Below are 13,725 nucleotides of genomic sequence, written 5' to 3' on the forward strand. Positions count from 1 at the left end.
TGTTTGTCAGCCTCTTCATCGGTGGCTGCTATAATTAGTGATAGACATGGGCCAGCTATCTCTGATTGGCTACCAGAGGAGATTGAACTGCCCACTCAGTCTCCAAAAGCTAGATAGGGTATAAAGGCCTCGCCTACTCCCGGTAAGGGAATAAAAGGCTTTAGCTAATTTATTTTATTTTAAGGGAATAGGTGCCAATGTTTAGTCACTAAAAAACTTTTGAAGACTAGAAACTAAAATTGATAGACCATCTGGGAAATAACAAACTTCCAAAATCATCGTATATATACATTGCTTGGAAAGTCTTTGGACGCCTTCATGGCCGTTACTTGCCAAGGTACATCGTGCCTTGTAACGAGCCACGTGTTTGTAGCCGGTATAAATTAGAGGGATATGATGCTTCTAAGTGAGCGTAACTCTATCCAGGTGAAATAGCTACGAGAAGGGAACTGATGGAGTGTGAAAGAGGTTGTGATAGGCTATAGTGCAGACTATCTGTTTGGAAATTCGTTGAAAAATTGGGCTGTCCAGGTCAATAATCAGTGATACCATACTGAGATGTAATCGCAGGGAGTCAACTTCAAGTGCTACCTGCAGACTGGAACTCACTATTCCATGAAGCTGACCATAGAGTGTTACGAAGGCAATATATAAAACCCGCCATTCGCCGGCTGCTCCGTTAAATGCGAAGTTCTTGTGACTGAATGGAACACGAATCTGCACAAAAACATTTAGAACTGAGACTCACAACATGGATTTCGATGGTAGGACCGAAATATGAAATCCCAAACATTACCTGAACCAACATGCAACATCATATCTAGTGATGCAAAAAGCGTCTACAGTGGGACGTGGAAGCTCAGAAAGCTGTGTTACGGAGCGACGAATAACACTGCACTCTCGTGTAGTGTTATTCGTCGAAAAAATTGAAGGGTTTAGGTGTGGCAGATGCCTGGTGAACCTCATTTACCCAAGTGCATAACTCCACCTATGAAATTCAGAGGTGGCAGTATGATGGTATGCTTCTGTTTTTCCTGGTTTGGCCTTGGATCTCTGCTTGTGGTGTCACGAACAGTGAACTCGAAGAGATATCTAAACATTCTGGACAATGCATTGCTTCCTACACTGTACTATTTCTATGGAACTAACCATTGTCGCTTTCTGCAAAGGCAATACATGATCCTGGCAAAGGTTGATCGATTGATAGAGCCTCTGCTACTAATGGCCCAGTTAAGTAAGTTTGAGCGCGGTTAGTAGTTGGAAGGGATACCAATCGTTCGATACTGTTGGCACACTCTCCCTCGATGAGTCTTTGGACTCCCTGGAGGTGTCTAATAATAATAATAATAATAATAATAATAATAATAATAATAATAATAATAATAATAATAATGTCATAAGACTGTTGCTGTAACTGCATGGTTTGTGGACATGAATGGCGTCAACTTTGACTGTCCTCCACAGAGCCCTGATCTCAATCCTATTGAAGATCTGTGGGATGAACTGGAGTGACGAGTGAGGTCAAGGGACGCCCACCTCCACAACAGCCCAGTCCCTCATTACATGACTTACAGGAAGAATAGTGCAAACTTCCCATTGATCAGTATTCTTGTGAAAAGTATGTCCTGTAGGAGTGTTGTAGTCATCGCAGCGAATTGTGGTCCTACATCTTATTAAGGTGGGCATTATTGCTATTTGTTCCTCACACTGTGGTGTCTGTCTTCTTTCCAAACAGTGTATAATATCAACAGAAAAAGTACAGTTGATAAAGGCAAACGCATGAGAATTGAGCAGGCCGCTTCGCTTTTTCCCTGATAGGAATAACACCTTGATAGAAAGAAGAGAACTAAATTATGTTTGTACTTTATTTTATTTTATTTCAGAATATACTCATTCAAGTTATTGATTTATATTGTTATTTCGAAAAAATAAATAAGAAGAAATCTCTATTTTTAGTATTTTTTAAGTATTATTATTATTACTACTATTGGTAATCTGATTACAAGCCTGTTCATGCTATAAAAAAAAAACTGCTTTCCTTAGTTTAAAATTAAAATTATTAACAATATTAATAATTTTAATATTGTTTATCATTTCGCTTTTAACAATATACATTATTTTTTAATAATCTCTTTATTTTGGCTAGAAGTTAATGATTGAGGTATCTAGTAATAAACTATAAATTCGAATTATTTCACAAGTTAAGTTTAGAGAGGAGCTTGTACATGCTCTGTAAACGAATAACTTCCAATTTCTAGAACATTCGAGAACGAATTCAGTAAAATATACGTGTATGAATAAGGAGAGATTAAATATTCATAGCTATTAACAAGTTCTAGGTATTGCTTGAATATGACGACGCTTGCTTTAGAGACGTCATCATATAGATTTGAAAATCCCCCAAGAAGACGGACTTTAAAATATTTGAAAGCAGCGGCGGAAAGGGCAAAAGTATGTGTATAACGTAATTAATTCAAATATATATGGATAAGTAAATTAAACAGCATTGCCTTAAGTATACAGGGCAGGTGAGGAAGATTATTACATTACAGAATTTCGGGATATTCTGAGAGATTATTTTCGTATTAACAAGAACAACTAAAACTTTATACGAACACAGGTCCAATACTAAACAGCTACACAGGATAAATAATTGCAAGCATGGCTCTTGGAATCATGAACCGCGGAGTTTGAAATCGGCTTCATGGAAAATGTGGAGAGGTAAATGCAACAAGAAAGCGTGCAATTAGTTCCGTAATTTTTACAAGTGTGTAAGGATAGGCATTTATAAAACTATGGCCGAATTAAAAAATGCCTGTGGAATTTTCATTGGCAAAAATAAGATTATGGATTATACCTGCGAAGTGTTTATTCAGGAATTTATAACATATAGTTACATCAGGTTCTCAAAATACTTTTTTGTATACTGCGTGCAGCTCACATTAGTTCATTAGAACCATTTTTTATCGGCCTGTAGTATCCAAAATACTATGGGAGCAATATGCATTGTGCTTTTACGTTTGTCTGGTATACCAAGTTATTCATCCATCTCCACAGACAAAAATCCGAATGTCAGAAGACCTGAATGGCCAATTTCGTGGACCACCACAACTTTCACTACAGGAAAAAACGTTAATCTTGATCCTGATGGGAGTACATAATACCGTATAATCAAGGTACAGGTAAGTCACTAATACTAGTGACAATTTTGGTTTTGCACAAATAAGTGTACAGCAATCGTCTGAAGTAAATGGACTAATGTACTGATAGTAACACCCACACCGAAGCCAGAGTAATGTTGAAAATTACTTTCAAGAGTAGCATGAGGATTCTTTTGTAAACAGAATTGGGAGTGTTGTTATCACATATGGTAATAAGCTTCACCATAAAATAAAAAAATAAATAAATGTATATCTGTGTATTTTACTTGAATAAATATTCAAGAAATATATATTTACGTATCTTCTTACATATTTCTAGAATAATTATGTTCCTTTATAGGAACGCTCAAATAAGGAACTCGTTCGTATAAAGTTTACTTACTCAACAGTACCTCTACCAGAAGTTTCCGAAGTTAGGCCCATTCTTCTTGACATACATTTAAATATATAAATAGATTTGAAAAAAAACTATCGTACATCCAGAGCTTGTATTGGCAGGTGTATGAAAGCATCTATCTGTCTATCCCAATGGCTTTAACAGGCCTTTAAGGCCCACAACCTTCCAAGCATGCTTGGATTTCGTAACCGAAATAACGAGGATAGAATGGTCACTCCTATGCCTCAAGGTATTCTTGGCTGTATCCCTGTGTGTTCAATGGGCCGGTTTGCCTGCTTGCGGGATGAAAAACACCAGATAAACTGGCGAAAAAAACCCTACTGCCCGCGCCCAAGACCGGCTAACTTGGCTATGGCTGAGGAAGATCCTTCAGCTCTTCACGTCTCCGACGGGAATCGAACCTAGGACACTCCTTCCCCAGGCATATGGTTGCGAAGCGCAAAGCCACTACGCTAACCGCGCGGTAAAACCTAGGTCGTCTGCGGACGATTTGGTGCCCGCACGTCACACCTGAATGGTGCGGCGTAGGAAGCAGCTGCCGCATAGTCTCAACGGCTGCCTTGATGCTTCCGTTGTATGAAAGCATATGTGGACTGAATTAAGGCTCATTCAACGATTACTTATTTCGCTGTTGTGGATAACTTTTAATCATGGAACTCGTTTGAAGCTTCTAACGAGAAACTTTTCCTAGGATTTTTCTTCAGCATGTTAATCGATTTTTGACACAGAGAAAGTGTATACCTCCCCGCTCCTCTCCTCAGAAACTCTGGCTTTCATCCCGGGAAATCGGAAAAAATTCAACTATATATTTCACAACATAATGCCAGTTTAAGATGACGTGGTAATGGCAGTTGTATCCTGTATACTTTGGAGTGTGCGCATTAGTAGAAATCACACCGACCTTTTTTATTTTTATTATATTATATATATAATAAAATAAAAAAAATAAAATAATATATATATATATATATATATATATATATGGAAAATGTCCTGGTGAAGATCTAATTCACATAGAATTAATTAAATGGGGAGGAAACAATATAATTCACCATGTCACAAACTTACTAAATCTATGCCTAGAAGAGGGGAAGATACCAGAAAACTGGAAAAATGCTACTCTGATACTGTTATTTAAAAAAGGAGACAAAGAAGAAGAACTATAGACCAATTAGTATTCTCTCTCTAATCTGTACAAAATTCTCACAAAAGTAATGACAAACAGGTTAACCCCTCTTCTAGACTCAAATCGACCAGTAGAACAAGCAGGATTCCGTAAAGGCGTTAACACAATTGATCATATTCATGCAGTAAAACAAATAATCGAAAAAGCAGAAGAAAACCAATTGCCTATCTGTTTAGCCTTCATTGATTATAAAAAAAAAAGCATTTGATTCCATCAAAACTAATGCAATAATCAAAGCACTCCAGAATCAGGGAGTTCCTGGAGAATATATGGACCTCCTCCAGGCAATATACTACACTGCAACAATCCAACTTCACACGAGCAATAAAATATCAAATGAAAAAGGTGTCTGACAAGGAGACTCTATCACCCAAAATTTTTACAGCAGTCCTTCAAGAAATATATTTAATAATATAAACTGGACAAACCTTGGTATAAAAATTAATAACAGAAACTTAACACACCTAAGATATATCATAATTTTTGCAAACACTCCAGAAGACCTTAATATAATGAAAGAAGACATATCATGAAAGCAGAAAAGTTGGTCTAAAATTAAACAGAGGAAAACTAAAATCATGTTTAATCATTTTGTAACACCAAAAAACATAATAACAGAAAACAATTTCTTGGAAAGAGTCTCTTCATATACATACTTAGGTCATCTCATTGATCTAAACTGTGGACTACAAAAGGAAATAAATAAGATAGTTCAACTTGCCTGGAGTTCATTCAGAAAATTGAAAAGCATTTTTCAAAACAAGGACGTCTCACTCTTTTTAAAAAGGAAGACATTTAACCAGTGTATACTTCCAGTCATCTCATATGGTTGTGAAACTTGGTTGCTAACAAAAGTACTGTCAAATAAACTACCAACAACTCGAAGAAAAATGGAGATGTTGATGCTGGGAATCACATTAAAAGATAAGAAGCCAGACTCACATCACTGGCATCATTCTTCACCATAAGCGACTAAAATGGAAATGGGCCGGACATCTATCCAGAAGAGAAGATGGGCGATGGACCACTATACTAACGAACTGGATTCCAAAAGAAGGGAAACAATGCCATTTCCCTTCTTTTGGAATCCAGAGCCTAAAAGAAGGTGGAATGATGAATTGTCACATTTTGTTGGGAAAAATTGGTCAACCATTGCCAAGAACAGAGAAAGGTGGAAAGAACTGGAGGAGGCATACGTCTAGCAGTGGACAGAAAATGGTTGAAAAGAAGAAGATATATATATATTAATGTTGATACTCTTAGAGCATGGGTCCCATGCTTCCAAGCAGTGGCACACCCAGAGGGGGAGGGTCAAGGGACCCTGGTCCCCCCCATCTAAAGAAAAAGGGAAAAAAAACACTAGAAAATTTTCCAAAAATACTTTCATAATTAAAATTATTTTTTTTATTTTATGTTGTGTCGTGTCTTCTATTTCTATACTACTTATGCTCAGCCATAGGTTGTATGCGAGTAGTGTGTATGTATTCAAATCATCTACTCAACTCTCCCCCCCCCCCCAAGATTAAATCTCTCGGGATTTAATCTTGGGGGGGGGGGCATTCTAAGAGATATGGACATTCTAAGAGATATGAATGGACATTCTAAAAGATAGTAAAGTGCACAATGGCTCAATACTTGTGCACAGCAGAGGAAGAAGCAAGGCTTCCCAGGTCGTAAACCAGCGAAATCCATGTACATTCATTGGGACGTGGAATGTGAGCACCCTCCTACAAATTGGAAAATTTGAAGAGAAAAATGGCTAGATTAAAAATAGCCATATTGGAAATTAGTGAGATGAGATGGAATGGAACTGGAGACTTTGGAAATTAGTGAAATTTGGAAATTCTATTGGAAATTAGTGAGATGAGATGGAATGGAACTGGAGACTTTTGGAGTTGTGATTTCAGAATCATTTATTCAGATGACGAGACAGCAAAAAATGGGGTCATGGTGGTTCTCAATAAAGAATGGAGAAGAAGAGTAATCAACTCAGTAAAATGTAGTAGTAGATTGATAATGGTAAAACTAGAAGCAAAACCAACAAATATAATAATACAAGCTTACATGCCTACTAGTGACCACAGTGATGATGAAATTGAAAGAGTATATGCAGATATGGAGAACTTAATCAAACTCGCCAAAAAAGGAAGACAATCTTATTGTCATGGGTGACTGGAATGCAATTATTGGTAAAAGCAAAGATGGTAGAGAGGTAGGAAAGTATGGACTTGGATGCCGAAATGAAAGAGGAGATAGACTTTTGGAGTTCTGCCACCAATTCAATCTGATCATTATTGGTAAAGATTGACACAAAAAGAAGATGGTATACTTGGAAAATGCCAGGGGATATAGGAAGGTACCAAATAGATTATATTATGACAAGAAATAGATTTAAAAATCAAGTAAAATCATGTAAAAGTTACCTGGGAACTGATGTTGACAGTGACCAAAATTTGGTTTTATTGAAAAGCAGTCTGAAATTTAAAAAACTGTCACAACCAAGGAAAAGGCCCAAATGAACATAGATAACCTGGAAACAGAGGAAACACCTATAAACAGCAGACTGATGAAAGCATTAAAACTGGAGAGAGCAAAAAAAAAAAAAACATAGAGATAAAATTGACTCACTTGAAGGATGCAATCATCAAGGCTGCCAGTAACTGCATAAGATTAAGGAACAAGCAAATAAAAAAGCCATGGATTACTTAGGACATTCTCGACCTAATAGATGAAAGAAGAAAACATAAAACCTCCCTAAATGAAGAAAGCAAAGGCAAATATAAACATATAAAATATATAAATAGAAAGATAAAGAAGCAAAAGAACAATGGTATATAGAGAAATGTAAAGAAATAGAAGTTTTAACAAAGACTAGGAGAATTGATAAGGCTTATAACATTATAAGAGGAATAAGCCAGCAAAACAATATAAGATGCACAATTATCAAAAATAAACAGGGGAACATACTTATAGATAAGGAAGAAATTTTGGAAAGATGGAAGGAGTACTTAGAAGATCTATATAATCGAAAAGATCTAGATGCCAAGGCTATAGAAGATGAACCAAGACTTAATGTGGAAGAAATTGGTCCAACTATATTAAAAGATGAATTTGAATGGGCACTAAATGAATTGTCGGCTAACAAGGCACTAGGCATTGATAACATCCCCTCAGAATTAATAAAATATTCAGGAAACATAACTAAGTCATACCTTTTCAAGATTATAAAGGATATATATGAAACGGGGATCATTCCCAAATACTTTACACATTTCTCTATCATGCCCATTCCTAAAGTAAATAATGCAAACAAGTGAAAATCATCGAACAATAAGCGTAATATCATATGCTTCGAAAATATTACTAAAAATTATACAAAAAAAAAAAGACTAACAAAGAAAGTTAAAGAGTATATTGGCAATGACCAGTTTGAATTCAGGGAACAAGAGAAGCAATCCTACCTGTAAGAACAGTTATTGAAAGAAGATTTGAGAAGAATCAAAATACTCTGATAGTCTTCTTGATTTAGAGAAAGCCTTCAATAGTATTTACTAGAACCAAATGTTTCACCTCCTAAAAACAATAAAGGTAAATTGGAGAGATAGAAGGCTCATATTTAATCTTTACAAACACAAGAAGCCCTAATAGAAACAGTCAGTAATAAAACGGAAACTGCAATAGCAAGAATACGTGTAAGATGGTTGCTCTCTTTCACCCATACTGTTTAATCTCTACATTGAAGATGCAATAAATAAATTGAAAGAACTAATAGAAATAGGAATTAAAATAAATGGAATTGAAATTAACTGGCTATGGTTTGCAGATGGCATAGCAGTTATAGCTGATAATGAAGATAAACTGAAATCCACCCTGAACAAAGATGGAGGAAATTTTCACACAGTACAGCCTAAAAATTAATTATAAGAAAACAAAACTATTAATTACAAATAAAGCAAATCCAATGAAAATAAACTTGGAAATAAATAATAACCCAATACAACAGGTATCCTCCTTTAAATATCTTGTTAGTCTTGTCACAAAAAGATGGAAGAAACCAATCAGATATTAAAACACAAATAATCTTGGCCAAAAAGGCATTCTACAATAGAAGAAACATTTTCACTAGTAAAGGACTTAGCATCCGGCTCAAAAAAAAAAGGCTAGTGAAAACATACATATGGAGCATTGCATTATATGGTTGTGAGGCCTGGATGCTAACAAAACAAGACCTCAAAAAGTTAGAGGCATTTGAACTTTGGTGCTGGAGAAAGATGATGAAAATTACTTGGACAGAAAGAAAAAGTAATGAAGTTCTAAATATAGTTCATGAAGAGCAGTCACTAATGAACCATACCAATAAGAGAAGAAAAAGCTAATTGAATGCCATCTGAGGCATGGGAGACTGTTTACAGAAATAATGGAGGAAAGAGGCCATGGGGCAGACCAAGCATTTCATACATAAATAATATAATGATGCTAACTGCCACTAAGAGTTATGCAGAGATAAAAAGGAGATCACAAGACAGGATGTTATGATGTGCTGCTATAACTAACCAATCTTCAGATTGATGCACTAGAGACTGACATTAATGTTGAACCCATATGCTAGCGGTTGGTTGATCAACCTATAGTACAGTAGTGCCATATATGGATAGTGGGTTGGAAAAGGAGAAACTTGTTTACATTTGATTTAAAAGCTTGTATATTGTATTCCTTGGGAAATACATCAGGGAGAAGACTGTTCCACAGTACAGCAATAGCAGGGATGAAGGAGTAGGAAAAGAGACTTGTTCCATGGGTTTCAAGTTGTACCGTGAAAAGGATGTTGAGTGGCATCTGTACATGTTCCAATGGGCTTAGTACTGAGTGGGGGAATTAATGATGCTATTTCAGATGAACATTTGCCATGGAAATATAGAATACACAAGTTGCTGAGACCAAATATCTGTGTGAAAGTGGGGGTAAGAGATGGGTCATTTATCAATCTAATTGCTCTCCTCTGTATTGAGTGAGCTTTTAGGAGCCCCACTCCAAATGTGAGAGCAGTATTCAATAGCTGGTGGATTTGTGATTTGTATGAGGTTATCAGCTGTTCAGAGGTGAAGTAATGGCTTGAGTAAAAGTGAAATCATCCTAGTTTTTAGAAGCTTGGAATCATGGAAATTGGAAGGTTTGAAAGCTGCTGTTGTTGTGCAAGGAATGTGGAGACTGACTATCAATGATTTCAAAAAAAAAAAATAAATAAATAAAAGTCAAAGTTAGAGTGTGCCACCTCCATCCTTTGGTAATAAAAAGAGAAAGGAGGGTATTTAAATAATATTTTTATTTATACTAACAATGTAGCATCAAGTTACAATAAAATTAGAGTATTGCATTCAAGGTGATAGCAGTATGCTGTATAGCACGTGAGATGGGAGCAGGTTTAGTTCAATTTCTGGCCAAAGCAAGTGTATTATGTCAGTTAAATGCATGTGCTCTTCTAATCCAGATAACCTGTTTTGCAAAGTGAACAACTGGATTTTCCAGGAGGGATGTCTTTTCCCCTTTCCTTAGGAGATGGCTAATCCACCTTCAGTTGAAAATCTTTATAAAGTTTTTTTGGGTTTTAGATGGATTTTGAACCAGATCTTTCCAACCAGATGGCATTATTGATGCACTCAAATATGTGGTAAATCATTACCAGTAACTGAACCCCCCCCCTCTTCTTTTCATTTTTTGCGATATTTATAAAATTTTGATGGCATATACAGTATTTCTTAAATTTTATGTCAGTGCTATTATGTTTGTGCTATTCACAAAATCATAAAGGGAAAGAATAAAATTTTGTTAAATGTTTCTAATAACTGAATACATGAACAAAAACTTACACTGGTCCCTTCAAAGCATCCCACTTATCCCAAGCATCATGAGCTTTAATGGCAGAGTAGTTTAGTCACTGTCTGTTTAACTCATAGAAGTACTAATCAGTGTGCTAAGGCTAATGTGCTGGGAGAAACTCATTTTAGAGTCTTAATGGAGTGAAACAGCACTAAGAAAGGATTAAAAATATTATTTAATTCTTTCAGTATTTCATCTCAGTCACTGAGACATCATCAGGGATTACAATAGGAGACTGGAAATAGACACAGAGGCAATACAATGCTAAGGGAGACGTGAACAATAAGCTAGAGCTCTAACAAAGTGGAGCTCCTTTGTGGATACTGGTGTCAGCTTTGAATGTAAACTGGGATCTTGAAGTATTAGTGTTTCCCATATTTTGGGAACTTTTATGCAACCATATGAGAGCATCTGCAGATTCCAGAAATAGTCTTTCTCTTTTAAATTTACTGTGATGGAGCATGGTGGTCTTCTTTCAACTGATTCTATGAGCCGTATCTATGGTCCGCAAGGCATGATTGACGATAGCCATTACTGCAGATATATTTTTTGTGTTCTTCCAAGTGGATGTTGGCTGATCTTCCTATCTATCCATAGTAGGCCAACTTGCAGGAACAGCACACTTTATATACTCCAGGCAAAGAGAGAGAGAGAGGAGGGAGATGAGTTTTAGTAGAACATGTGAGGGTAACAAGCTTTTGTTGGGGCTTGAAAGCCATGCAGAGATTGTATTTCTTTACGTTTCTGACTATTTTTCTGAAGTGCCTCAGATTCAATTTTTCTGAAGAAAAGGTCGAGGATTAGGAGAAGGATTGGTTATTTTTTTGATACTGTGGGATCTGTAGCCATTAGATAAGGTGTACATTATTATGGGCTAGTCCACAGAGTCCTTAGATTCATCGAGGGAGGCCATAAGCTTCATGCAAAAAACTATCCAACATTTGTGCAGTATCTAACAAAGGAGGTGGATGTGGTAGATGGCGTTGATTCGTAGTAGAGGTTCGGTGTAGTGGTTGAGACAGTTGTAGGTGTCCTCCGGCGATGAGTTTTCGGACTCCTTGGAGGTGTCAGGAATAATAATAATAATCTATCATACTTCGCTTTGAACTAACAGTCATGGCACCTATAACAGACTCCAGCAACCCACTCACCACTCTCCAAGCAAAAAATCTAGCACCAACACCCCCCTCCAACCACACTCTTGCTCAGCCTGGATGGCCTCTAGTTCTCCCACCACCAAATCCATGCTGAAAAACTTCCTCTGCATTAATCCCATATAAACTCCCCAGTATTTGTAGATCTCAATCATATCAACCCTTTTCTGCCTGTCAACCAGCTTCTGTAACCCACAAAGGATCAACCTGTCCTCACAAGGCTCATTCCATACAACTGCCACCATCTTAGACACTTGCCTTTGGATTCCCACCACCCCGATCACCAAGAAACCCAGGTGACCAGATCTGCATGCAGCAGTCAAGATATAGCCCTACCAAGACTGGATAAAGCCTGCTTACAATAGCCTGCTTATCTCTGCTCTTCAGAGTATTTTTCAGTAGTATACGATGAAGTTCTGCTGTAAGAGAGGACTCACTGGTGAGATGAGAGAGGAAAGAATCTAATATGTCTGGGCCATGAGGACAAATGGAGAACACATTTTTGACATACATATCTTAGCCAGTTAGAAGGATATTTCTCTTGGAAGCACAACATTTATAAACAGGGTACCTCTGTGAATCTTCCCCCCCCCATGCCAGTTTTTTTATGGAATATTTTCTCAAATCTTCTGTTTGGTTAAGATATGTTGATGTGTTCTCCATTTGGCCTCATGGCCCAGACACATTAGATTTTTCCTCTCTCTCACTTCAATAGTCTTCACCCTAGAATAACTGCATAAAGATGTATGGTAATTAAGGAAAGCCATTTTACATCCTATGTGACCAACAGGTGCCTCCTCACAGAGTGTCCCACCTAGTTAGGACTTTAGTCTTTCATCCACGGGTCCCAGTTTATTTTTTTGTGTGTGTGTGTTACAAGTCTCATATTGTAATCCCTGTTATCTCAGTGACTAAGATGAAATATTAGAAGAATTAAATTAAATTTTTAATCCTTTTTTAGTGCTGTTTCACTCCATTAAGCCTCTAACATGACTGAAGTACATTGTTCTATTGTCCTGGAAGAAGAAGAAGAAATAAACTACATATTCATTTCAGTAGCAAAAATATACTATGTGCTGTGACCTAAATTATAGATGGGTTTTTGGCTTAGCCATAATAATGCATTAGTGACAGCGTGAGTATAAAGAACTGTATTATAAAAAATAAACCTAGAGTGTAGCTTTCAGAACTACAAAACTTGTGCCTTCAGTCAGAAATTACCTAAATGAGAAGAATCTTCATACAGGCATTTTTCTAAGTTAGCTACTATCAAAGGGATAATAGGTTTTTTTTTTTTTTCTTCCTGAAAACTCAGGTCTTTCATCACACATAGCATGCACATTGAACAGAACTCACATTCAATTAACAGACAAAAATACTGTGTCATGGGTGGTAGTGGTAGATGGTATTATAGGTTGTATAATGTGGCATTGTGGCTTTCTAAGATGAGTCAGTGGGACTCCATAGAGGCGTTGCATAATAATGTAATAGGTTTTCAGAGAAATGATAATTTTTTTATGTTTTTAACTATCTCCATAAAAGCAAATGTTTTGTTTCTTGCATAAATTATAAAAGGAAAAGAAAAATTCTCACTGGTACTAAAGATTAATGAAGTGGGAGGTATCACCTGTAGTGTAATCATGATTTTTGTACTGAATCTAAAAGCTTTCCTTGGGACATGTCAGCAAATGTTGGTCGATTGGTAGAGCCTCTGCTACTAATGGCTTGTAAAAAGTTAAGCAAGTTTGAGCGCTGTTAATAGTTGGAAGGGGTTCAATCATTCGATGCTGTTGGCACACTCTCCCTCGATGAGTCTTTGGACTCCCTGGAGGTGTCACATAATAATAATAATAATAATTTTGCTGTGCCTACTGTGAATGTACTGAAGTTTTGCAGTACATTGGTGGTGCCATTTGTGTATCATTCAGAATATATATGTATATAGTCAGT

At 36.6% G+C, this 13,725-nt stretch overlaps 1 protein-coding gene across 4 annotated transcripts in view; it reads left to right on the plus strand.

Annotated features, from left to right (window-relative positions):
- Positions 1–2,220: 2,220 nt before the first annotated feature.
- Positions 2,221–13,725, plus strand: part of LOC150099706 (uncharacterized) — a 143,782-nt gene continuing 132,277 nt past the window's right edge. For all 4 annotated transcript variants that reach the window (XM_090404423.1, XM_090404422.1, XM_090404421.1 and 1 more), the window contains exon 1: positions 2,221–2,451. In XM_090404423.1, coding sequence (XP_090260549.1) covers positions 2,353–2,451 — 99 coding nt within the window. In that variant the 5' untranslated portion in view covers positions 2,221–2,352. The remainder of the gene's footprint in view (positions 2,452–13,725) is intronic.

The sequence above is a fragment of the Typopeltis vanoorti genome, chromosome 14, assembly GCF_054136105.1.
Source record: "Typopeltis vanoorti isolate ZY-2024b chromosome 14, IOZ_Tvanoo_1.0, whole genome shotgun sequence".
Taxonomy (NCBI): domain Eukaryota; kingdom Metazoa; phylum Arthropoda; class Arachnida; order Uropygi; family Thelyphonidae; genus Typopeltis; species Typopeltis vanoorti.